Raw genomic sequence first — 26,995 nt, 5'->3', positions numbered from 1 at the left:
TTTGGGCCTCATCCTTGAAGTTCTTGGACCCTCTCCAGGCCTGCTTCCCCAGCCTGGCAGGATACCTGCCTTCCTCCGAGGAAGCAGCCTCTGGGTCGGACCCTTCCCTTCAAGGCTGCCCTCAAGAGACTGGCCATCCTTGGAGGACTTTGGGTCTCATCCTTGAAGTTCTTGGGCCCTCTCCAGGCCTGCTTCCCCAGCCTGGCAGGATACCTGCCTTCCTCCAAGGAAGCAGCCTCTGGGTCAGACCCTTCCCTTCAAGGCTGCCCTTAAGAGACTGGCAGTCCTTGGAGGACTTTGGTCCTCATCCTTGAAGTTCTTGGGCCCTCCAGGCCTGCTTCCCCAGCCTGGCAGGATACCTGCCTTCCTCCGAGGAAGCAGCCTCTGGGTCGGACCCTCCCCTTCAGGGCTGCCCTCAAAAGACTGGCCATCCTTGGAGGACTTTGGGTCTCATCCTTGAAGTTCTTGGGCCCTCTCCAGGCCCGCTTCCCCAGCCTGGCAGGATACCTGCCTTCCTCCGAGGAAGCAGCCTCTGGGTCAGACCCTTCCCTTCAAGGCTGCCCTTAAGAGACTGGCCATCCTTGGAGGACTTTGGGCCTCATCCTTGAAGTTCTTGGGCCCTCTCCAGGCCTGCTTCCCCGGCCTGGCAGGATACCTGCCTTCTTCCGAGGAAGCAGCCTCTGGGTCGGACCCTTCCCTTCAAGGCTGCCCTCAAGAGACTGGCCATCCTTGGAGGACTTTGGGCCTCATCCTTGAAGTTCTTGGGCCCTCTCCAGGCCTGCTTCCCCAGCCTGGCAGGATACCTGCCTTCCTCCGAGGAAGCAGCCTCTGGGTCAGACCCTTCCCTTCAAGGCTGCCCTCAAGAGACTGGCCAGCCTAGGAGGACTTTGGGCCTCATCCTTGAAGTTCTTGGGCCCTCTCCAGGCCTGCTTCCCCAGCCTGACAGGATACCTGCCTTCCTCCGAGGAAGCAGCCTCTGGGTCGGACCCTTCCCTTCAAGGCTACCCTCAAAAGACTGGCAAGCCTTGTAGGCTTTGGGGCCAATCCTTAAAGGGCTTGGGCCCTTTCCATGGGAAGGGTCAGACCCATAGGCTGCTTCCTTGGAGGAAGGAAGCGGCCTCTGGGTCGGACCCTTCCCCTCACCAATACTCTTTGCTTTCTCTTACCCTACTTTTCAAAACTGACACTTTCTGTCTCCGAAGGCTTCCAGACGATTTGAAGCATTTCGGAGATTGTTCTTGGACACTTTGAAGCTCGGCGCATGCGCGAATGGCATTTCTCTCGTCCTTCCAGGAGCCGGAGGACTGAAGGATTCCAAAATGTCTTCAAGGAAAATCTCGAAGGTTTTAGATCATTTCAACATCGCGATAACCATTACTTGGAGTTCTTTTTCTGGCACATAAACAGCTTCTTTGCTTTAAGGAGTCGTCTTCTATAAACTTATGAGATTCCCTCTTACTGACGATATTGATCATCCCTTCGATTCTTCCTTGCTTCTCCGAAAAGTAATTCTGTGAATCCAAAATCTTTGAAGTAGTTTCTAACACCTCAGGTTATCTACTTTATTCTTCGTCAGCATTCTTCAGTATACCTCCACGCCGATGTCGTCTCTTTTTGTTCCTTCTCTTTCTTATTTCGAGCGAAGAACTGCTCCAAGCGGTAATTTTGGGCATCCAAAATCCCCTCTCAATCAGCTTAGAAAACACCTCAAGTTCTCTACCTTTTATTTCGTATAAATTCTTCAGTTCCTCCGTTCCACTGTCTTCCTCTCTTCTTGATTATTTCCTTCCTTATTTCGAATGAAGAGCTTGCGTCCGTGAGTGACAATACGACTGTAGAGGTGCCGAATAATCGCAGAAGGCGGGAACCTCGACTTCATACTGCTCCGCGAAGTAGTCCATATTTTCAGCAGTAAACAATTACAGACTGAAGCTATCTGCCATTCTCGTGATGTACTTTTCCCTCTTGAAAATCTCTTTTAGTCGATCTGCTTCGTCATCCAGTTCATTTTAACCATAAACTTCGCCTTCTTTGCTCACATGCTGTCTCTGAAGGCTTCAAGACGTCTTCCTGGAGGATCCCTGAGATGGCCACTGTAGTCCTTGGTGTCAGTGCACCTATTGAGTGATGGCACTATACGCATGAGCTGAAGAATTCTAAAACGACTGCAGGAAAAACACGAAGATATTACGGCGCCAGGCGACAATGATTCTTTCTTGCAGCAGAAGGTATGAAATTTTCTTGAAAGCTTTATTGCCACGAAAACATCAATATTTAAAAAAAAAGAAAGAAATTAAAAATTTAGTGAAAAATCATCATCGTATCCTTTTCTCTCGTCGCTTGGGAGAAATATATATATATATATATATATATATATATATATATATATATATATATATATATATATATATATATATATATATATATATATATATAAATATATATATATATATATATATATATATATATATATATATATATATATATATATATATATATATATATATATATATATATATATATATATATATATATATATATATATATATTATATATATATATATATATATATATATATATATATATATATATATATATATATATATATATATATATTTATATATATATATATATATATTATATATATATATATATATATATATATATATATATATATATATATATATATTTATATATATATATATATATATATATATATATATATATATATATATATATATATATATATATATATATATATATATATATTTATATATATATATATATATATATATATATATATATATATATATATATATATATATATATATATATATATATATATATATATATATATATATATATATATGTATATATACATACACATACATATATATATAAATATATACAGTATATATGTATATATATATATATATATATATATATATTCATATATGTATATATATTATATACATGTATGCATATATATATATATATATATATATATATATATATATATATATATATATATATATATATATATATATATATATATATATATATATATATATATATATATATATATATATATATATATATATATATATATATATGTATGTATATATATATGTATATCTACATATATTTATATATCTATATATATGTATATATATACATATAGATAGATAGATAGATAGATAGATAGATAGATAGATATCTCCTCCCGACGACGAGGGAAAAGGATACGATGATGATGATTTTTCGCTACATTTACATTTATTTCTTTAAAAAAATGCTATTTTCGTGGCAATAAAGCTTTCTAGAAAATTTCACCCCGGGGAGGACAAGATCAACTTGGAAATTATTATTATAGATAGATACATATACATAAATATATGTATATATAAGTATATATACATATATTTTATATATATATATATATATGTGTGTGTGTGTGTGTATACACTGGTTTGTGCGTCTGTGTGCGTTAATTTTTCCCAATAGTTAAAAATAAGGTGGTCTCAAGAATTTCTGTTTCCTGAAATGGTCATCACTAGCGCCCAGTAATCCAGTCAGCTTCAAGAGAAAAGTGACCTTTTTGTTTTAACAAGGCTTCTCCATTGCCATTGATCACCTTATTAGAGGGGGAGAGAGAGAGAGAGAGAGAGATGGCTGCCTCCAGCAAGGAATGATTAAGTTTTTTCGCATAGCAGAGTAAGTTATAAATATATAGTTTTTTTATGGTACCAGCATCAAATTATAATAGTAGATTTTTTGAAGGATACAGAGTAGTTTAAATCGCTTGTCTTATTTAAATAAAAATTCTTCTTCGGAAAAGAAATAAGTTTTAGAGTCTTCAAGAACACTATTAAAGACGCACGGAAAACTTTTCCAATATTCCTGGAAAACCTGTCTACCATATACTTTGGAGGCTTGTATTTCAAGTCAATGGTCCCTGTATGCTTGTCCCGTATGAATTGGATTCATATTCTAAAAAAAAAAAAATAATAGTAATAAAAAAATACTCATAGTAGCATGAGTCTTAAAATGAAGTAGCAAATCCACAGTTGTATATTTATCTTTAAATATATGTACATATACATAACTGTGGAATTGCTTCTCCAATAATAATAATAATAATAATAATAATAATAATAATAATAATAATAATAATAATAATAATAATAATAATAATAATACTGAGATAATATTAAGCAAACTTTTTACTGAAGAAGATGCAATTTTTAATAATTTTAGTAGGACATTTTTAAACAACTTTTAGAGCTGGCCGTGCTGGACACGACCTTTGCCTTCAGTTTGTATAAACAAACTGAAGGGATGGCCATGGGATCACCACTTGGTCCAATTTTTGCTAACATCTTCATGTGCTCCCTGGAGGAGCGCATAATAGAAGAATGTCCCATTAGGTTCCGCCCTCTATTTTATCGAAGATATGTTGACGACACGTTCTCCCTATTTCGTCATGAATGTCATGCAGAGTCCTTTCTGGAGTTCGTCATCCGACAACATCCAAACATAAGGTTCGCTATGGAGAAGGAGGTAAATAACAAACTCCCCTTCCTTGATCTTATTATTTCCAGAGGTGACTCAGGTTTTTACACAGGTGTGTATAGAAAAATACATTTACTGGTTTGGGAATGAATTTTTATAGTTCGTGTTTCTTTCATTTGAAACTGAACTCTATTTTAACCCTCCTCCATAGGGCTTACACCCACTCGTCAAACTGGAAGAGTTTCCACGATGAGATATCCTTTTTAGTGAAATATTTCAATAATAATTGTTTTCCATCACGACTTTTTCAGATCCCTAAATAAACTGCTACTACAGAAAATGACTCCGGCAACACCTGAATCGACTGTGCCGAAACTAAAGATGTATGCAAGTTTCCCTTTCGTGCATGATGATACTTTTAGGAGAAAATGCACAGCCATTATTCAAAAGAGTTTTCCAGCTTTAAACCTGAAAATCATCCCGAAAAATCCCTTTACAATAGGGTCTCTGTTCAGAGTCAAAGACCGGCTCAGTCCTCTGTTTTCGTCCAGCGTTGTTTACAAGTACACTTGCCCGGGATGTGATCACGGGATATACATATGTGGGATGCACGAGGAGGCTGTTGAAGGTCCGCATAGATTCCCACAGGGCATAAGTCATAGAACAGGTAGCAGGTTATCTAATCCTGAGCAATCAAATATACGAAATCATTCAAAATTATGTAAAACTTATATTGACAGCAAGGATTTTTCCATCCATCCTAGGCCGAGTGCAGAACAACAACGACTTAACCATCCTAGAATCCATAATTATCAGGAAGACTGTGCCGTCGTTAAATACTCAATCGTCCTCAGTGAAATTGTTTATAGCCTAGTTTGGGCAACTGGTTTTCCTCACTCTGTTTGTACTTATTTATGTTAGTCTTGTTCTTTCTTTCATATAGGTAGGTTGTTTTAAGATTTTAGTGAACTCCTTTTACTCATTATTGACTTGTCTTGGAATGAGGTGTTTTGTTTTAAATATTTTTACTACATAAAGAGCTGTTGCCATTGCATTAATTTGTTATTGATGTTCGCAAATTATATTATATTTTATAGCCTTGAAAATGCGACTTGGAATTCGTCATGGAACGTCGGCATTGAAAATAAACTGTAGATGATGAGGATGCCTTTCCCTACTGCTTCCTTCGTGATGTATATATATATATATATATATATATATATATATATATATATATATATATATATATATAATATATATATATATATATATATATATATATATATATAATATAAAGGACCTCATTCAAACTGCATGGTATCTATAGATACCATCCAGTTTGAATGAGGTCCTTTAGTAATTTAGTTAATGCACAGAACAATTGTGTATGTGATAAAGTTAATATATACGTATGTATACATATATGTGTGTGTTAGTGTGTGTATTAACAGATAGTTAGACACAGAGATAGATGCATAGATAGAAAGATATATATATATATATATATATATATATATATATATATATATATATATATATATATATATATACATATATATACATATATATATATATACATATATATACATATAAATATACACATACACACATATATATATATATATATATATATATATATACATATATACATATATGCATATATATAGTAGGGAGTACGGATAGGAAGAACAGTCAGCTCATCATTGATATATTTATTAATAGGTGCGCTTCGGGATCACCCATATCCCATCTTTTCTGGCTAAAAAGATACAAAAACACTAATTAAAACTGACAACAGAGCTTACAAAATTAAAATGCTTTAAAGATTGAAAAATGACAATGACAAAACAAGAAATAGATTACCTTCAGTAGTAAAGTCCAGAGGATGAAAACTGAATAAGAGTAAACAAGGTTAGCAAGTAAACAAGAAAGGCGGGGGTTACTATAGTACGACCGTTTTAGGAAGAGACTTTGCCCCTCTTAAACTGACCATTAACCTTCTGACTTCAAGCTCTCATTGTTTGCGCCTGTTATCAAGCACGTGTACTATAATAGAAAGTTCTGAATGAAGTTTTGTTGTCCCACTTAAATTTTAGAAAAAAAAAAATTCAATATATGAAAATGATAGATGCAAGAAATTTGGAAACCTAGATGTGCTTTCATTTTCAGTTTTGTTTATTTGGATGCTGTACTGAGCAATGTTCTTGAGTTACGTCATCTACTATAGTTTTTTATTACTGTTCCTTTGCTGTTATCGAAGTCATATAATTGTGATATAGTTTTGAGCTTTTGAATTGTTTTCTTTCGTGTATGTCGTGATCCGTCTTTACCTCCTTGCTGTATCAAGGTTGAATTTTCACTGTGCAGCTATAAAATAGCTCATAATAAATATTCTTTAAATATTGTTACACCCATATATATATATATATATATATATATATATATATATATATATATATATATATATATATATATATATATATATATATATATTGTATATATATATATAGGTGTAACAATATTTAAAGAATGTTTATTATGAGCTATTTTATAGCTGTACAGTGAAAATTCAACCTTGATACAGCAAGGAGGTAAAGTTTGATTACGGCATGCATGAAAGAAAGCAATTCAAAAGCTCAAAACTATATCACATATATATATATATATATATATATATATATATATATATATATATATATATATATATATATATTACACATTTATACAGTATTAGATTTACCTGTGCTTTTAAAGCACTGTCATATGATACTCATCACTGCTGTGGCATTTCTGTTATATGTAGATTTTTAAAGATATTTCTGCCACTTTCTGTCGAAAAAACAGATCTATATTTCAATTTATTTCAATTTCAGTGTTCAACAGGATATCACACAACAAGGGAAAGCAATAAATTTATTTACAATCGAAGTATGAGGAGACATTACTTATGAAGAATCCTCGTCAGAGGATGCTACATCGATAACAAAAGAATCTATATATTTATCAATGCAAACATCTCTTGAAGCGTCATCTTTTTATATCTTCGGCATGTCTCACATCATTAGCCCAGTTGTCAGAAGATATGGATTCAATTGCTTCTTTGACCAAAGGAAGCAGGTCTGATTTTTTAAAATGATTCTTCTTTGCCACGTATGATTTCACCTGCGCCCATATCAGTTCTGTTGCATTATACTGGCAGTGATATGTAGGCAGCCTAACCACTATGTCCATGATCTCTTGCCAGTCTGTCAATCACGTAATCATTTTCTTTACATGAATGTCTTTGCAACTTTACTAATTTTTATTAGCCAGTCTTTAACTTCATCCTTTTTGGCAGACATTGTCGGAGGTTTATTAATTCGAACTGAATGATAAGAAGCGTTATCCAACACTATGATGGCAGATGGCCCTATATTGGGAAGAAGCTGGGTTTTAAACCATTTTTCAAACACTGCAGAATTCATCTGAATTTCTAGATTGCGTATCCCTTGTCAGCTGGGTGCTTGATCATTGATAAAAATATTACCCAGAAATGTGGTTAATATTGCAACCAATATTGTGATTGTGTCTACTTACTCTCCAATGTTATTGATGTACAATTAGAAGGAATAAATCATAGGTAAAAATTTTTATTCTGTCACGCCTCTCTCTCTCTCTCTCTCTCTCTCTCTCTCTCTCTCTCTCTCTCTCTCTCTCTCTCTCTTTTTTTTTTTTTTTGCCCAGCTAGTGGAATAGTAAGCGGAACCATAAAAATGATGAACATTCTTTATGATTAGTTTTCTGACGAATATACAAATAATTTTTAACTATAATACACAACTGTGATGTAGCTGTCCTTTACGGATTCAAACAGAATTAGAGAAAATGACAAAAAAAAAAAAAGAAGACTGTCATCCTCAATCAGTGCAGTGCTTATACCTCTGGCAACACTAAACCCCGATATATAGTACTTATCCTATGTTTATTTATTTGTGTTGTTACATTAATTGCATAATATCTATATCACGGATCGCTACTATCACAATATTATCATACAAATAAAACAGGTTAATTTGCAGCAAAACAACAAATACAAACGCTGTTACAATGATTGTTTACGATTTCGTGCGTCTGGTAGCATGCTACGGGTGACTACCGTCTGAAAACCCTCCGGATTGTGGTAAGTGTGAGGTCTCATCTCGGCCGTAATCAAAGGGTTAAGGTCTACTCACTTGAATGGTTTCTCCATAAATGACATCTTCCTTACTAGTATGACCCCTCATTGCAGTTTTCTGCCAGATGTTGCAAGACCTGCAAAATCTTCTGATGTCTGCAACCACTCCTGACCAATGGAAACTTCTGGTTATATACAGTCAATATTCTTCTTGGCTCCAAGATAATCACTGACAATGGACTCATGGCCAACTTCATTACTTACAGTAGGTATAATATACCTCCTGCACTAGGATTTATTACACTTCTCGAGTCACCTTGCTTTGGAAATGATATATTGTAGCAGGAAATTAATAACCTTGGCTCTAACTCACTGTTTAGCTAGACTGGGATCTTTCTTTTGTGCTTCTTTTAACTATTCTGCTTCTACATACAGGATGTTAGAAGCTGCAATCTGCAGCTTGATGCTGTCTTTATCTTGCTGGACTTCGGCTCTTGTCACAACCGTTGCTGTCTCGGTTACATCCTTTTCCAGATCCAACTCTATATCATTTTCCTCCGGCTCATCCTTTTAGTCATCTATCCCTACAACTTTCTTGACCATCTTGGCCTCAGCCTCAACAACCTTGTGACCCTTTATACCAGGAATGTTTCCAAGCGTAAGGTCTTAAATGGGGTTATCTAGGCACAGTATGAAATTCTCCCACATTCATAGTAAGGATGTTCACGAGAGTCCCTACAACTAGATATCTTTGGATACTCATGTCAGTAAGTGCACAAACCCATTGTTGATCAGTTAATAGAACTCTGCTTACAATTACATTTGTACAGCCTGTCTCTTGTAGAACTGTCACTTTCTCCTTGCCTACATAACCCTCTTTAACTGGTAAATTACATAGCCTCTTCCACTGCTCCTCTGATCTGCATGATCCTAACACAACAGGTAACTCAGCTCCATCTGCCTGCTTCAGCTTGTCAACTTTGATGTAGTCTTCCAGTGGGCTATATCAACATCTTGGTAAATGATAGCACTCACCTCCCTCAGTTTTTCTTCCACTGTAGCATGGCTTCCTTTTACAATTTTTGGCAAAGTCTCAGAGTTTGTGATACACAAATCAACTACCTTCACTTTTGTCTGCCTGGTTCTGTTCAATTGCCTTGTAGTCCTTTGGTCTCTGGGTACCACCACTTGACTTCTTCATTGGCTTCTGACATTCCAGTAAGTTATCTCATGAGCTTCTAAGTACCGCTCAGCAAGCTTCATCATCTCACCCATGTCCTTTAGTAATCTTTCCCTGAGGAATAGTGCCAACTCAGTTAAACAGGTATTGACAAACTGTTTCCTAGTAAGCAAGTGTGCTAAATCATCAAAGTCTTTTCTGCACCTAGCTATCTCAGTCCACCTGTTGGAATATCTCTGTAGCTTGGGTACGTACTGATATGCAGCCTTTCCTGAATCCCTCCTCAGTCATCTTATATCTCTTTAACAGTACAGTATGCTCTTTAGGCTATCATAGTTCAAAGCTTCATTGCAGGCACACTGGAAAATACTTGCAGGCCCTTGTGCGTTATAAATGAACCTAGACAAATAGCCCATATACCCCTAGGTCAACCTTGGCTCTCTGCAAACCTCTCAGATCTTTGAGTGTCAGTGACCATTTCATATTGTTTTCTCACATCTCTGGGTACATAGAAGACATAGCAATAGAGAGTGTGCTGTTGATTAATGCTGTAATATAACTAAAAGTACAAAAATGGAAAGGCAAGTTTTTTATGCCACTTTCAAAGGGAAGCTGGAAGCCTCCTTATTCAAGTGTTTCTTTATTTTTATAAGAACTGTTCAGCCATTCGGATCTCATCTAATGTTGTCGTATATACATGGCTTGCAAACGCGCACTTTCGGAAGTTAGTATTATTATCATTCCAGTGTACTCGCATTTATATGGAACAATCAAACAAAGCCACTGACATGCTAAGCAAGATTCCACCAAACTAAATGCCCATATATGAAGAAAACTTATACGTTACGTGTTATAATGTAAAATACAGATGATAAGTAGTTATATCTACAAGGCAAATCATCAAACAAATGTACTTAATCAGAAGCTCTCGAGTGGGTTATGAATTACTGATAAGGAGACTGGTACTTTATGTAGCATTAATATTCGTAAGATAAATGAGAATATAATTCCACAATTCTACAACAATGTTGTTTTTTTAAAAGTCAAAGTTCCTTGGAGGTTGCTGGCTTTAAGATAAAACAATATTCCAACAAACATGGAACATGAGATCTGAAGCAGCGATATAATGATTAGTTTAGAAACTTGGCCAATAAGGAATAGGGAGAAAAAGAAGCAGGATCTAAAACAAAAATGACAATTCTGAGGTGGATGCTCGGGTTCTTGCTTTGCGAAAGACTGGAAAATGAAGATATTAGAAGATTACTGATATGATAAGAGAGTCGAGACTGAGATGATATGGGCATGTGGTAAGGACGAGCTAGGGGGAGAGAGTGAAGAGGACTTGGGTGGAACCTGGTAAGGTTAGGAGGTTGAGAGGGTGGCAGAGGACGAGCTAGAGGGAGAGAGTGAAGAGGACTTGGGTGGAACCTGGTGAGATTAGAGGGTTGAGAGGGTGGCAGAGGACGAGCTAGGGGGAGAGAGTGAAGAGGACTTGAGTGGAACCTGTTAAGGTTAGAGGGTCGAGAGGGTGGCAGAGGACGAGCTAGGGGGAGAGAGTGAAGAGGACTTGGGTGGAACCTGGTAAGGTTAGAGGGTCGAGAGGGTGGCAGAGGACGAGCTAGGGGGAGAGAGTGAAGAGGACTTGGGTGGAACCTGGTAAGGTTAGAGGGTCGAGAGGGTGGCAGAAGCTAGGGGGAGAGAGTGAAGAGGACTCGGGTGGAACCTGGTAAGGTTAGAAGGTCAAGAGGGCAGCAAAGGACTAGATGGCGTGATGCAGTGATGGAGAGTCTGGAAAAGAAGGATTTAACGGAGGAAAATGCTGACAACAGAAACAGTTGGAGAAGATGCATCAGGACAACCGACCCCTTAGTTTAGGGATGGCAATGAGGGTGAAGAAGTGAAATACTCGTATATGCCATCATTGCTACAGATATAAGAAGCACAAGAACATTACCAGTTCTGACAGCATTAGAATATGTTTGTAAATTCTGAAAAATTTAGCTATGAAGTAAAAATACACCAAGTATGCTGAGAATTCAAGTATCATTGCACTTTTTAGTAAAGTATGCGCTGCAACTCATGGAGTGGGAGCACGGTATGAAGTCTACAAGATTTTTTTTTTTTTTTTTATTCCTGGGAGGAGTGTGGTTCAGCCTTATTTCCTGCTAACCACTTCCAGATCTCCTACGGTAAAAGTGGCTACACCTTATACTGATTGGTAGCGAATTACCATTATCTTTATATTGGGCCAACAACCTTGCTGATGAAAAATGGGGAAAATACAGCGGGCGTATCTCTCTCTACCTCTCTCTCTCTCTCTTTCTTTTCATGTACATATAGTATATGTAAATAATATATGAATGTAAATTCTTGTACGCACGTGTTAAGCTCCTGATATGCTGGACTGAGTACGTTGTTCGTAGTCCAAGCAGTAGGGGTGCCTTGAGGAGGGAGTTCTTCATAGGAACCTTGCCCCGTTTCAGCTCCATACCAGTCTAGATGAACGTCACCTACTCGCCAGGCATTGTATCTGACAAGAAAATAACAAAGAATTTCATGTCTACTGGCATCATCTCCCATGCATTCCATAGGCGGGTCTATTGTATCTTTTCAAATTAGGAGCTGCTGTATCTCCTTCTACCTAGTGGAATTAGGACATTAAGTTTCTATTCCCTCGGATTCAAAATTTGAACCTCGATTTTTCTAAATTACACATGAATTAATGTGGATTTTTCGCTGGTGAAAGGATATGCAAAAACTTATTGCTGTTACTATAAAATACATATTTACCCTGCTAAAGAGATAGAGTTAAATCCACAACACACGAAAATGAAATTTATTTAGCTTTCGAAAGGACAATCTCCCTCCCTCCTCAGAAAACACTGATTAGAATTTTAAAAAGAGGTATAAAAAGTTGTGGGTTGAAAAGAAAGCAAGGTTCACACTTCGATTCGTATTCATACTACTTAAGTTGTATATATATTTAACTTGTATATGTACAGTGTTATTTTTGCTAGTGTGATAACGCAGTAAGAAAAATACACTGTCTTCCTAAAGCCTCCTGGGTCTCAAACGCTACTATAACAGCAAAGCCAGAAACAATAAAGCAACTGTAAAGAAAAATATAAACTTCTTTACACGAGCAATGAATAAAATATAAATATTAAGAAAGGAACATCATAACAAAAGGTGGTAAAGAAACATTACAAAAAAGGTCAAAACATAACATAAACATGGAGAAAGAAACCCCTTAGAACATTCTTAGCCTGCCTTATTTTAGTGGTTTTAAAACCTTAAAATCATTGTTAAAATCTTTCAATATCAACTTGCATTTTTCTCATAATAACACACTAAAAGGATTGTTAATATAAAAAATAGCCCTAAGGAAAGCAACAACATGATATATAAAATTCCATGCTTGGACTGCTCTTCTTTTTATATAGGTCAATCCAGCAAGGATTCGGAAGTGAGAATAATAGTATTCTGTCAAAACTGGGCAAAAATCCAGTGCAATATTCATTCATTTAAATGAAAACTCACGCAATTGGACTGACAGTTCAGTGACTGCCAGATCGAAAGATTTCTCTTCATGAAATCTTTTAGAATCTGCAATTATACAGCTTACTTCCAGCTGTAATTTCAACCTTATCCTTGGCATGCATTATTTGGACCCCTGTATTAGTAAAATGTTCAAGAATGACCTTAACGCTAAAATCACAGGCTTAATTATTAATAAGTTACCTTACATATGTTTTCTATGTATTTGTATGCTTTTTATATATATGTAATCAGCTCATTCATTCCAAGGTCATTTTTAGTGGCTGTTAAAACAGAAATCCATCTAATAAAAGGAGCCCATCAAAGTGCCAAAAGAAAGAAAGTTAATGCTATCTATTTTGGAGACATATATATATATATGCCATTAGAAGAAAAAATGAAAACAGCGCTGCCTTTAGGTCATCCTATAGGTTTTAATAAGAGTGGCAGGTTGGTAACAGTGCAAGATGAGCACAGCCTATAACTTACAGAAGTCATTTTAATTCAATATTATGTGGATCTCAACAATTATCAAAGTAATTTAAATTAGATTTAGTTTTTAATAGCTGTCAAAAATAATGTAACAAGTGTAGGTAAGTTGTTAAAAGCTATAAATAAACTGAACTGAATGTTTTGTTTTTTAACTTTTTTTACCATGATGGTAATTCTGTTGTTGTTTTTTTTATTTCAATACAAACCTTTTTTGTACTCCTTGTTAAAATTCTATTCACCTGTATTCTGAGGAGGAAAGGAGATAGTCCCTCTGACAGCTAAATTAATTTAATTTTATTATTGCTCATAAATTATGTTGGGCTCGTGCCAGCACATGCTCTTGCTCACCTCGCACCCCTTTTTAAAGTACATAAGCTGTTAAAACGAAAAAAATGGCAGAAAATCTTTGTTAACAAGACAAAGGCTACATAGAGAATACGGAAGAAAGGACAATAGTTTGTTAGATGTTATGGAAGATAAGAAATTGGGCAGTCGGTCAGGATTGGGGATTTAAGCCTTATATAAGATTTTAACATAACTGATGAGGTGTGAAGCCGTAATTTAGTAGCAAAGTTCGAAGATTCTACCAAGGGCAGACGCGTCATGTAAATGCAGCTGGGAGTTAACATGAAAGTGAGGGCTATCGAGTCAGGAATTAAATGTTAACCATGAATTGAAGGGGTTGGGGGGGAAGTTCCCAGATCAAAACTCTGGAGCTAAACGAATTTAAGACGTATCGAAGAAGGAACTTGAATGGAAAGTTCGCTTTTGAGAGATGTGAAAAAAATTGTAAAGTAATAAAGGAAAATATCAAAGATAAGAAGATGGGTAGCTATGGTTTGGTCTTGTACAGCGAGTCAAGAGAATTCTTCATAGTAGAAACTGGACACCTTACTTATTTGACACAAATTTAATCTTCATAAGGGGATTCCATGCATAGATTAATCTCATATGAATCAGAGTGAAGTTGAAAATTGTATGGATCTATTATGCTATAAGGGTAAAACTACAGCCAAGTGAAAATAGTTTGACCTTCAACACAGCTGTAGGAAATTAGAAATTAAATGGAACATGGCAGGTTTTCTTCTTCACGCCACCCTCTTTCAGGTTGAATTTGTCACATGGACAGGAATGAACTATAGAGAGGAACCTGCTTCGTGGTGAGATCTACGTGGTATCACGTCCGCACTGAAAATGTCTTAGAAAGTACAGGAATTCTGACCTGAATCACTAGGTGAGGTAAGAGTAAGCTGGATTATATACAAAGATACACATGAATTCATATATTGTCACAGAAATCTCTCTCTCTCTCTCTCTCTCTCTGATGATCAAGACGAGTACAAACGCTCTGCATACCCTGAGGCGAATTTATATTCATATGAGAAAACTTTGCGTTTCCCTCACCTGTCGTAAGTGTCGATGGTGCCCAGCAGGTGGGTCCTGATGCCAATTGCACATGGGTCCGTTTCAGCTACGTCAGTACAACCTGGGGTAATGTGGAACGTTTTGATAAACTATTGGGCACTGGTCATTTCCTGACAGTTTATGGAGTATTACATATGCGGGCAATTAGAGAGTTAATTATTTGTACAACGGATGTGTCTGCATGGTTTTGCTTTCTAAAGTCAGCCTATACTATGAAAGATCAACTGTTATTACATTCTGCTTGGAGGCATAAGTTTATTTCTAGTTTTTTTTTTTTATGTTTATTAGCAAGATTTGGGAAAGGGTCAAACGTGTCTGGTCGCGGCAGCTGTCTCAGCTTGATTTTGGAAGAACAATAACAATGAAATTTGTCATTTGCATAAATTTAGGCCCTTACCCGGTCTATGTGCGCTGTCGATTCCTCCGCGGAGAAATAGATCCTGGCCAGGGTCGGTCTCTTTGTGCATGAAAATGACCGTTCGATTCGGCGAAGAAGGGACGTACCCTAGGGGTGGGCCATCTTCATGTATTGCTATTACCCAGCTACTTGTGAGTGAGGCAACGCTCACCAGTAAAAGCCTGTTTTGATAAACGAAACCTTAGCATGGAGAGAATAGTCGCTTCCATCACCATCAGGGATGTGTGACTTCAGTTTTCATCAAGACTTGGATGCTTCAGGATCTAGGAAGTTCAAAGTTTATATAAATTTTCAGTTTCCATAATAATAAGAAAGTAGGTAAGTGCATTTTGCAAATATCATTTTGCGTTGAAGTACGTTTTATAACACACACACACACACACATATATATATATATATGTATGTATGTATGTATATATATACATAACACACACACACACACATATATATATATATATATATATATATATATATATATATATATATATATATATATATATATATATATATATATATATATATATATATATGTATATATATACATATTTACACGCTCGTTGTGTGTGTTAGATTACTATGCTAATAAGTGAGCAAGTGTTTGTTCTCAGTTGCTACGAATTGCCGACATTCTACTGTAATTAAAGAGCACTTTTACAACCTGTATATTTATAATTAAAGAATGTTTCGAAGTACGAGCTGTATATTTACATAAGCACCAACTTGTGTTCATACTGTAACTGGTACCAACAAATTCACCCCAAGAAAAAGAAGCAAGAAGAATAATTACCCAAAAACAGAGACACCCATCTTGTGTATTTGCCTGCACCTGAGTGAATGCCATAATCTATAATCTGCGATGTTTTTATGTCGCTACAGTTTCTCTAGAACGCGAAAAGCACTAAATCGAACAGTTGTGTCATGGCCACCACATGTCAAAAAACACATTTGGACAGATAAGATTCTGTGCCTGCAAGACTGATCATCTTGCTAGCTATAGAATTTATTTCTTTAAATCATGTAGAAATATAAATTTATGATTGATATATATGAAACACTTTAAATAATGAAGGTTTAAAAACTCTTGGACCTACAGTTTTGTAAAGGCTGGAAGGTATTTTTTTTTTATTTCAGTTCTGTTGGGAATATCTGAAGTAGAGTCAGTTTGGGAGTTTCGGGTTTTCCTGATAAAGATGTGAACTGAAACACTCACCCCATGATAATTATATTTTCTCCTTTTGATGTAGGTATAAGAGAATTATAACTTTTCTTTACTGGAACTGTTTTGCAATTGAAAAATGTTAATAGGCTATGGGATATAATCTGTACATTACATAATCTGCGTTTAGTAATTCATAAATGTGGAAGTTGAAAAGTTGATACCAGTTCACTATGTAAGGGTACTGGAAATTTAATGTCAATTAACAAATGGAACACTTGTCAGATCTATATCATTTTAAGTATCCGAAACACCAGTGAAGAAAAACAAAAGGCCACAAGGAATCATTTGTTCCAAAACTCCTACAGTCTTATAACCTTGATAATTCTCTCTCTCTCTCTCTCTCTCTCTCTCTCTCTCTCTCTTTTTGAGTTTTATTTGTCTCTCTTTCGTCTTAGGAGATATGTTTTCTCTCTCATCTTAAATTATTCTCTGACTATCGTCATTGGTTATTAATCCTCTCTCTTACTTTCGCACCCCATCCGCCCCCAACCTCCCAACGTCCCAGCCACAAGTCCAACCATACCTTTAGGCCACTTTAAAACTCCCAGACAAAAAACTAGTTCGTTATCAGTCTGTTTCTCTGTATCAGTATTTATCTCTTTTTTCCTTGAGTGTCAAAGACTGGTGAATGATCTGTCACTTATTCTTGAAACCACACATTTACCCGTGTTCTTGTAACTATCTTCACTCTGCTATCTACTTCTTAATGAGTTCTGCCTTTTTTGAGAATTGGCATGGTGATTTCTTCCTAGTTGGCATCTCTTTTTTTTTTTTTATTAAGAAAATTCTGATGCACTGGAGTTGACCCAACTGTACTTTAGTAGCTGGCCTTGTTGATGGAACATTCCTGGTAACAAGTGCCACTAGTGAGGGCTCAGAAAGCTTGATGGAATGGATATGCACAAGAGGGTCACCTCTTGCATGCTGATTTTTCATACTCTGCTGGTGTATGTGAAGAAGTGTTAACTCTATACTATATGGAACACAACTAAAGGACAAGTCGGGTTGTGAAAACATTTACTTATCTGACCTTGTAAGCAGTCATATACCAAAGATTTTCTAACCCTGCAGAATGCTACCAGAGGAGGTCTTCAACAAAATCACCCCATGGTTGGACTCACAGCCAAGCAAAGTCAAGTACAGAGACCTGCGAGACAAGCTCATTGAAACATACTCCATGTCCGTCCCAGAGAGAGCCCAACATGCCCTCGACCTGATGACCCAGCCCCTGGGGGACGCATCACCCAGGGATGCCCGGGATGAACTCCAAGGCCTCCTGATGCTTCCAGGGGTCGACGTGGACGGTCGGAGGAAGGAGATCAGCTTGTCACGAGAAATATTCCTGCGGCGCCTTCCGCAGGAGGTGAGGGGGCAAATCACGGATGTGGACGCCCTTTCAATGGACAAATTGGTGAACGTTGCACACAAACTCCACGAGGTCACTAAGGCCTCCAAACACACCGCAACACCCGCAGCCTGTAACCTGGTAACAGAAGAAGACGAGGCAGAGGACACAAAAGCAGCGTTACAGGAGGAAGGCGCCTCCACAGCAGCAGAGGACATGAACAAATCCAGCCTGGTGTTACTTTCATCGGATGTTTGGAAGCGCCGCCAGAAATTGCAGAGTCCCCTGTTCTTTCACAAAAAATGAGAAAAGTGGCCACAAGTAACAGCAGTGGCAGCAAACCTTAAAGACTCCTGACCTGTAGGATTCTTCATCCACGACACCATATCGAACAACGGATGTTGGTAGACACCGGGGCGATGCAATCGGTGTTCCCACCATCGAGAGAGGACCGCGACCGCACATCCAGCGCCACAACCGCACTGGTGGCCACAACTGGAAGCCCCATCTGCTGCTACAGAATTTTGACCCACAGAATATCCATCCTGGGCCATAAATATGATTGGCCCTTCGTCATCGCGGATGTCAAGTTCCCTCTCCTGGGTGCCGATTTCCTCGCACACCATGAACTTCTGGTAGACGTCGGCCAAAAATGCCTGCTGGATACCGGAACCTGCGGCTCCCGACTGCTCTCCACCGGGCCGGGGATGCCCGCTGTCTGCTCCATCTCTTTGAACAAGTACAGCACCCTCCTCCACGAGCTCCCAGACGTCTTCAAGCCAGAGCTGTGTCAGTTGCTGGGAGCCCAGGCCAAACACAGCATCCATCACCCGCCAACACACACCAAATTCCGGCGCTTGCCACCCAAAAAACTCCAAGACGTTAAACGGGCCTTCGCTGGGATGGAGTGGATGGGCATCTGCAGGAAGGCATTGAGCCCGTGGGCATCCCCCCTCCACATGGTAAAGAAACCAGACAGCTCCTGGAGGCCCTGTGAGGACTATTGTTGGCTGAACTAGTAACGACACCGGACCACTATCCCTTGCCGAACATGCAGGACCTAACATGCGCCCTTCGTGGAGCCAAAGTATTTACAAAAATGGATTTACTTAAGTCTTATTTTCAGGTACCAGTGTACCCCAAAGACATTCCGAAGACAGCCATCATCACGCTGTTTGGAACTCCTACTCTACCTTCGGCCTCAGGAATGCCAGGGCCACATTCCAACCGTTTATGGACACCATCTTGGGGGACCTACCTTTCTGCGTTTGCTACATAGACGACATCCTGATCTTCTCCAGGTCCCTGGAGGAACACCTGCGCCATGTCAGGGCCATGCTGAAGTGCCTGCAGGAAAACAGTTTGGTTGTCAGGTTCGACAAGTGTACCTTCGGAGCAGAAAAGGTAGACTTCCTGGGCCATGAGATCTCCCCGGCAGGTGTCCGCCCCATGGCCTCCAAGGTGGATGCAGTAAAGAAGTTCCCAATGCCAAAAACCATCAAGTCCCTACAGGAGTTCCTCGGCATGGTCAACTTCTACTGCCGCTTCATACCAGACATTGCCCGTATCATGTATCCTCTGACTGCAGCCCTGAAGGGGAAGCCGAAGGCAGCCCTCACCAAAGCCACCACATTAACACATCATGACCCCACCACCTCCCTGAGACTTACCACCAGCGCCAGCAACATCAGTTGCGGGCGGTGCTGGAGCAGGTGTTAAACGGCTCCCCACGCCTGCTGGCCTTCTTCAGTTGCAAGCTAACACCACCGGAGACCTGCTACAGCACATTTGACAGGGAGCTGCTGGCAATCTACCAAGCATTGTGGCACTTCAAGTACCTTTTGTATGGCACCCCTTTTACCATACTCACAGACCATTAGCCTTTAGTACATGTGTTCACGAAGGCGGGAGACACATGGTCTGCGAGGCAGCAGCGGCACTTAGCCGCTATCCCTGAGTTCGACTGCACCATTAGCTACATCCCCAGCAGGAAGAACCCAGTAGCCAACGGCCTATCAAGGGTCAAGATAAATTCCGTCCACCTTGGCATAGACTACAAGAATCTGGCGAAGAAACAGGCTGCAGGCCCTGAAACAGCACTCACCACACTGAAATGGGAAGACATGCCGATAGGAGGATCCAGTTCAGCATTTATCTGCGACACCAGCACAGGCCGCCCATGCCCCCTGATTCCCGTTTCCAGGAGAAAGCAGACGTTCAATGTCATCGACAGCCTGTCTCGTCCATCAGGCCAAACAACGGAGCGCCCGATGACAGAGAAATTCCTGTGGCATGGTATCAGGAAGGACATTTGGCAGTGGGCGAAGAACTTCATATTGTGCCAAACAAGTAAAGTCACCCGGCACATGGAATCAGGCATTGGAGAATTCCCTCAACAATGTCGGCACTTCGGTCACATCCATATAGACGTCGTAGGTCCTCTGCCGCAATCAGGGAGCACCAGATACCTCCTGACGGTCATAGACAGTTCCACACGGTGACCAGAAGCAACCCCAATGACGGAAGCATCAACGAGCACCTGTGCAGAGGCCCTCCTGTCAAGTTGGATCAGCCGTTTCGGTGTGCCTGACAGAATAACTACAAACAGGGGCCAGGCATTCTTGTCAGAGCTCTGGGTCGCCCTGGCACGCCTGATGGGGACAACTCTCCACAGTACAATGTCATATAACCCCGCAGCCAACGGCATGGTGGAAAGGGCCCACCGTTCATTGAAGGCAGCTCTGATGGCACGCTGTAGCAACGACAGTTGGAAGGCCCAGCTCCCCTGGGTCCTGCTGGGTCTCCGCACTGCACCAAGGGCAGGCAGCGACGTATCTCCCGCAGAGAAAGTCTATGGTGAAACACTAGCCGTTCTGGGAGAGTTCTTCCCCACGGCGACGGACGACGCAGATACCTCTCTTCCAAGGTTGAGGGAAGTGGCACAGAAGTTCGCACTCTGCCGAAAGACTTTCACGGACAGGACCCACGTCTACAGCCCTGGGGGCCTGGATGCCTGCACCCACATCTTCATCAGGATCGTCTCCCACCGCCCACCCTTGACCAGACCGTACAGGGCCCCATACCGTGTCATCAGCAGATCATCCAAGGACCATCTCATCAACATCCACGGGCGTGAAGACTGGGTTTCTGCTGACCGGCTGAAACCAGCTTTCCTGTTAAACAGCGAAACTCGGGAGGAAACCGGCAGGCGCCCCAGAATTCCTCCACAAAACTTGGCCACAGACGATCCTGTCGTCATCCCAAAACGGGGTCGAGGATGTCCCAATGGCCGCACTAAGGAAATCACCTGCTTGGCTAAGCCACCAGGCGATTCAGCAGTCAGAGCTGCCCCACGTCCGCAGGTATCAAGAACTCTGGGCCGGCTTCTGCTCCCCAAGCGTTTCCGTGATTGATTTTTTCAGATATCTTCCAATCATTACTTTTGTAATTATTGTCTTGGAGGGGGGGGAGTACTTGTAAAGACGTCAGACGTCTCTTCGTTTTCGCATCAATCATGTCATGCAGGGGCGGATTAACAGTACTTGGGGCCTGAGGCTACTTCACATCAGGGGCCCTTTTAACAGACATGTACACATTTATCATATTTTGTTTTAGCACGTTTCAATATGAACAATATCAGTTAGTGTACTGTCAATAAGTTTTACGTTTGAGTTACATTGAAACGATTGATCTCTTATGCTGTATCATACTGTATAAAAAAAGAAAACTCCATTACAAACTAACAACAGAAAAACAATGAAAATATTAAACTGAACAATTCATGTATTTGTATAATTCACATATGAGGCAAGTATTACCTAATCAGATGAAGGTAAGTAGTTACAGAAAATCAATCACATTAGATACATTTTATGAACTCTGGTCTCATGTTTCCATGAAAATACTAATATGCATTGTATATATTTCCATAAATTCAACATGAAAAAATGTGAAAAATGAGTGTCAAATAAATGTCAACATGAAAAACGAGCAAACAAATGTCAACATGAAAATCCATGTTGTAAGTTAATGCCTACTTAGGGAACTTCACTTTCCTAGCTTTCTGGTTTGCAAAGTCTCTCACTACATCCTGAAAGTTTAACTTTCGCAAAATACTGGTCTCTATGTACATAAGTGACAGCATGTTTAGATGCTGTTCCTTCATTTTTGCTCGTGTTTCATTTTTATCAGTTTAAGCTTTGAAAAGCTCCGCTCTCCAGTACAGTTTGACACCATGAGACACAAATACAGGCGATATGCTATTTCAACATTCGGAAAGACTTCTTTCAACCCGTGTTGCAAGAGCATTCGATATACAATCAATTCAGTGCTACATTCTTGGTTTTCATTTTTGTTACGGAAATCATTGATATTTGCTGCAGCATAGGATGCAAAGTGAATCATTTCATCACTGACGCTGGTCTCAATGTCAGAAGGATAATGATTAACTAACAAATCACAATGATGTTTAAAAGAATTCCTGTCCATTGTCATCACTTTAGACAAGAAACCAAATTTTGAGCTGATATCCTTATAAGCTGAAGCACAATATACTAGTGCAGTATTCAAGTGATCAATAATTCTTAAAAAGACCTCTACTCGAAATTTCTCCTTTCCGGACATTCTTGTTTCTTCACCTGAGCTCTCATCAAATTGTTTCTTCCGCTTCTGTTTCCTGCGGGTTTCCTCCTCATAAGTGTTATGCCTGTTTGTCTAATGCACTAACAAGTATGCTCCAGCGATGAGTAGATGCAGCAAAAAACGTGTACACTCTCTGGACTACATAAAAAAACTGAACAGTGGGAGGACAGCAATCAACAGCATTTGCTCCCACTAAGTTTAAAGAATGAGCAAAACAGGATATGTATGCAGCAAGAGGGTTCACTGAAAGAATGTGAGCCTGTACGCCATTGTATGTACCAGACATGTTTGATGCGTGGTCGTAAGACTGACCACGGCAGTCACTGATGTCTATTTTGTTGGTCCTCAAGAAATCTAGAAGTGCAGTGGCCAGTCCTTTCCCTGTGTGTGTATTAATATCGATGAAAGAAAGGAATCTTTCAACAGGACCATCTTCCTTTACATAACGAACAACTATTGACAGTTGATCAACATGAGATATATCTGGTGTAGAGTCAATGCAAATACTGTAATACTTGACCATTTTCAGTTCCTGAACAATTACAGAAAGTACTTTTTTGCCCATGACACAGATCAATTCATCACATATTGTAGAAGACAAATAAGACTTCATACCATAACCTGGGTTACCATATTTCTCAATGTGGGTGGCCAGAAAACTGTCATATTTACCTACTATTTTAGCTCAAGTATTCCCATATAATTGCCATTTGCTGGTGATCCGAACATTTCTTCTTGTCCTCTAAAGGGCAAACCTCTCTCAGCCAAAAATTTGATGACGTCTACCGAACGTTGAAGAACTGATAGCCAATAATTTGTTTCACTTACCAACAACTTTTCATTCATTACATCAACACAACCCACCAGACTTGATCGCTGTTTAAAAGCCACACAAGCCAACAGGTGTGTCTGACTCTTTTCACGATTGTCAATGGCACGCTTTACATTCTTCCAGTCATTAAAGCCACAGGAAAATTCGCTAGCCTCAGTTGATAACAGTTTACATGTAAAGCAGTACACTTTACCTGTTGTTGGAGAGTAGCATAACCAAGTTCGAACTGATTTTCACCAGTAAGAGTATGTATACGAGTGAATAAAGCAGCTGTACAGTAACGAAATTGATCAGCATATGAACGTTTGGACCTGGCAAAATCATCATCTTTATGCTGACAGTCCACACTACCTACACTAATAAAATGTGCTTGCATATCTGATGAGACCTCTTTCCATAATCCTAAATCTGTCTTATAAAGACCTGAGGATGTATTTCCATTACTATCTATAGTCAGTGAAGCTTCCTCATGGCCATATGACTGTTTTTTTACGTCATCACTATCATGTTGATTGTGAAGCTGGGCTTCTTGATGCTCTACTGGCACGGATATCTTTTCTATTTCAGCTGAAGAAGAAGATGCAGCAGATTCTGATACAGACTGAGTGAAAAATGTCTCTATCCGTGCTGTTTGCTTGGTTATATTTTCCTCTTTAAGTTTTCTCTCAGCTGCTTTCTTTCGCTTAACTGCCCCACTTTCATACTTTCTAAGAGACATCTCTGGGTTCTGGAAACAAACAAACAATAAAATGTAATTATCACAAACTATGACAAAAATGCAGGCAAATCAAACTATCCCATACTGCTATGGTTGAGGGCCCAGGAAAGGGAGGGTGATTTCAAATATATCTCTCCTTCCTTGCGAAACACACAAATATAAATCAGTACTGGCGTAAAATCAGTACTCCCTTACCATTTAGAGGCGAAAACAAACATCTATCAATTCAATTCAATTCATTTTGACGCCTGCTCCTAGGTGCTCCCACTAGGGGATGGCCACAGCAGAAGAGCTTCCACCTCTCTCTAGCTTGACCATTAGGTCATAATGGAACGAAAAATAGTGTTCATTATCTCTAATACAGTGGTTCTTACCTTTTTTCAGTGCCGTTCCCCATCCGAACCAATCCAGACCTGGATGTTATAACCACTATAAAATATAAATATTTATATTTTATATTTTTATATTTATATTTTATAACTCTTCTAGTGTGGTATAACTGCAATATTGTCAAGAATATATATATATATATATATATATATATATATATATATATATATATATATATATATTATATATAAAAGATATCTAACATTGAAGGTAGCGTTATGTGCATGAGGAGGAATTTGGTGGACTGTGTATTGTGTTGGTGATCATACGTTATTATACAACGGTTATAAGTTATATAATAACGTATCACTACCACCACAATACAGAATAACAGTTATAAGTTATATAATAACGTATCACTACCACCACAATACAGAGTCCACCATATTCCTCCTCATGCACATAATATTACATAACACCTTCAATATTAGACATATTTTATCAATATAGCTATTCTAGGCAACTTCACAGTTGACACACACACACACACATATATATATATATATATATATATATATATATATATATATATATATATATATATATATATATATATATATATATTTGATTGATTGACTGATTGATTGATTGATTGATTGTGACAAATAAAATGATAGCACAAAACATAACGCTTCACAAACCAAATGCCACACGCACCAGTAATTCACCTCAATACTATCAATCACTCGAGCACAATCAAATATAGTGCAGACCCAATCCACACTGTTCACATAAACTCAACTACTCACAGCACAGTGCATGTCCAACACGTTTTTGTGCCACGTGAACTGTACTCGTTGGCTCCTCTCACTATATACACCACACCACTACCTCGAGGTTTCGCCCAGCTGACATGAACGCGTATACACTCCAGGTTTGCCAAGTCTCGTAAATGTACTATTGCCAATTTTATTGATATATTTTCTAATCATCACCTCATCGGGGGGACCCTCAGTACCCGGGGCCTGAGGCTGCAGCCTCATTAGCCTCAATGTAAATCCGCAACTGATGTCATGCATTGCATTTCTTAATAGGTCAAGACTCTCATGTAAATATTCACGTGTAGAATTTTCTGGCCTTTCCGCCGATATGTATTTCATCATTGTACATTTATTATGTGTCTCAAAATTGCCATTTGTTTGTCTGTCAACAAACACAAATTGCTCAGAGTGCGGGGCACGGCGATCGGAGGTCGGGCACCACGTTTCCGTCCGCACTGCCATGTATAACTGCGCTCAGGTAATAAATAATTTAATAGTAATACCCAGTTGACCTTTCTTGTCATCACAGTACGTTTTCTTCTCTATTATAGGAACAGTCATCATCCTTAATGCAATATCTAAAAATTTTGTCTTCGTGATATTATCTGTGTTTAAGTCAACGACATGGGGAAAATTCTGTCATCATTGTTTCATCCCATGGACTGTGGGTTCATCTGTTTTCACCTCGTTCAGCAATCCTTCTGTCTCGTTTCTCAATTTCATCCATCACCACGATTAGTTCGATCTTCATTTTTTAACCTTTAGTCAGTAATTAATGACTTCTGTCAGTACATTTAGGAAAATAACCACTTCATATCGCTGTGACCAATGTCATCAAAGTATACACATATCCTAGGATACCACCGATCATATCACATCGTAATCAATCCTTATCTTTTCGTCTATCGGACTGGCATCTGGGGCCCATCGTTCTTCTTGACTCCGTTAATGAGTTTCTTGGATTTCAGACTGAAACTCGGCCAATTGTTTGGCATTAACTTTAGTTAATAAAACCGTTACCTGATACCGTAATTGCTAGTCCATTTAAAACTACATTTGCAAATGGTTTCCTATATCGAAACGAGCTTTATGAGCTGGCTGTTACAAAAGGAGAGGCTTAAGGACATATTGTTTTTTCATCTCTTATTTTGGTGATATACCAGGAAAGCCAACTGTGATACGTTAAAGAAAAATGACTTTGTGGGAAAATTCTAAACTAAGAAATTTAGTGGTGTATTTATACATGTATAGTAATTGCACACTGGCGAGTAGTTGCTGTGTAACTTTTTTGTGGGGGGAATATTAACTGTTAACTGTTGTTTCTTTATCTAGTCCCACTTCATTTGAATTCTACCAATACTGGTACTGTAAC

The 26,995-nt window shown here is 38.8% G+C and overlaps 2 protein-coding genes across 5 annotated transcripts in view; one reads left to right on the top strand and one right to left on the bottom strand.

Moving 5' to 3' along the window:
• Positions 1–16,573, bottom strand: part of LOC136852079 (alpha-amylase-like) — a 48,569-nt gene extending 31,996 nt beyond the window's left edge. For 2 of the 4 annotated variants that reach the window (XM_067126543.1, XM_067126533.1), the window contains exons 1-4: positions 16,505–16,573; positions 15,697–15,878; positions 15,279–15,360; positions 12,226–12,375 (exon numbers count right to left, since the gene is read on the bottom strand). In XM_067126543.1, the coding sequence (XP_066982644.1) occupies positions 12,226–12,375; positions 15,279–15,360; positions 15,697–15,878; positions 16,505–16,524 (434 nt within the window). In that variant the 5' untranslated portion in view covers positions 16,525–16,573. The other 2 variants (XM_067126546.1, XM_067126539.1) reach the window with 2 other exon arrangements.
• A 4,224-nt stretch (positions 16,574–20,797) lies between these two features.
• Positions 20,798–21,694, top strand: LOC136828801 (uncharacterized). Its single transcript, XM_067087040.1, has one exon. It carries the CDS (start codon positions 20,798–20,800, stop codon positions 21,692–21,694), a length of 897 nt encoding a protein of 298 aa, XP_066943141.1.
• Positions 21,695–26,995: the final 5,301 nt, after the last annotated feature.

This window comes from Macrobrachium rosenbergii, chromosome 3 (genome assembly GCF_040412425.1).
Source record: "Macrobrachium rosenbergii isolate ZJJX-2024 chromosome 3, ASM4041242v1, whole genome shotgun sequence".
Classification (NCBI taxonomy): Eukaryota; Metazoa; Arthropoda; class Malacostraca; order Decapoda; family Palaemonidae; genus Macrobrachium; species Macrobrachium rosenbergii.
This window is presented reverse-complemented; position numbering and strand designations above follow the sequence as displayed.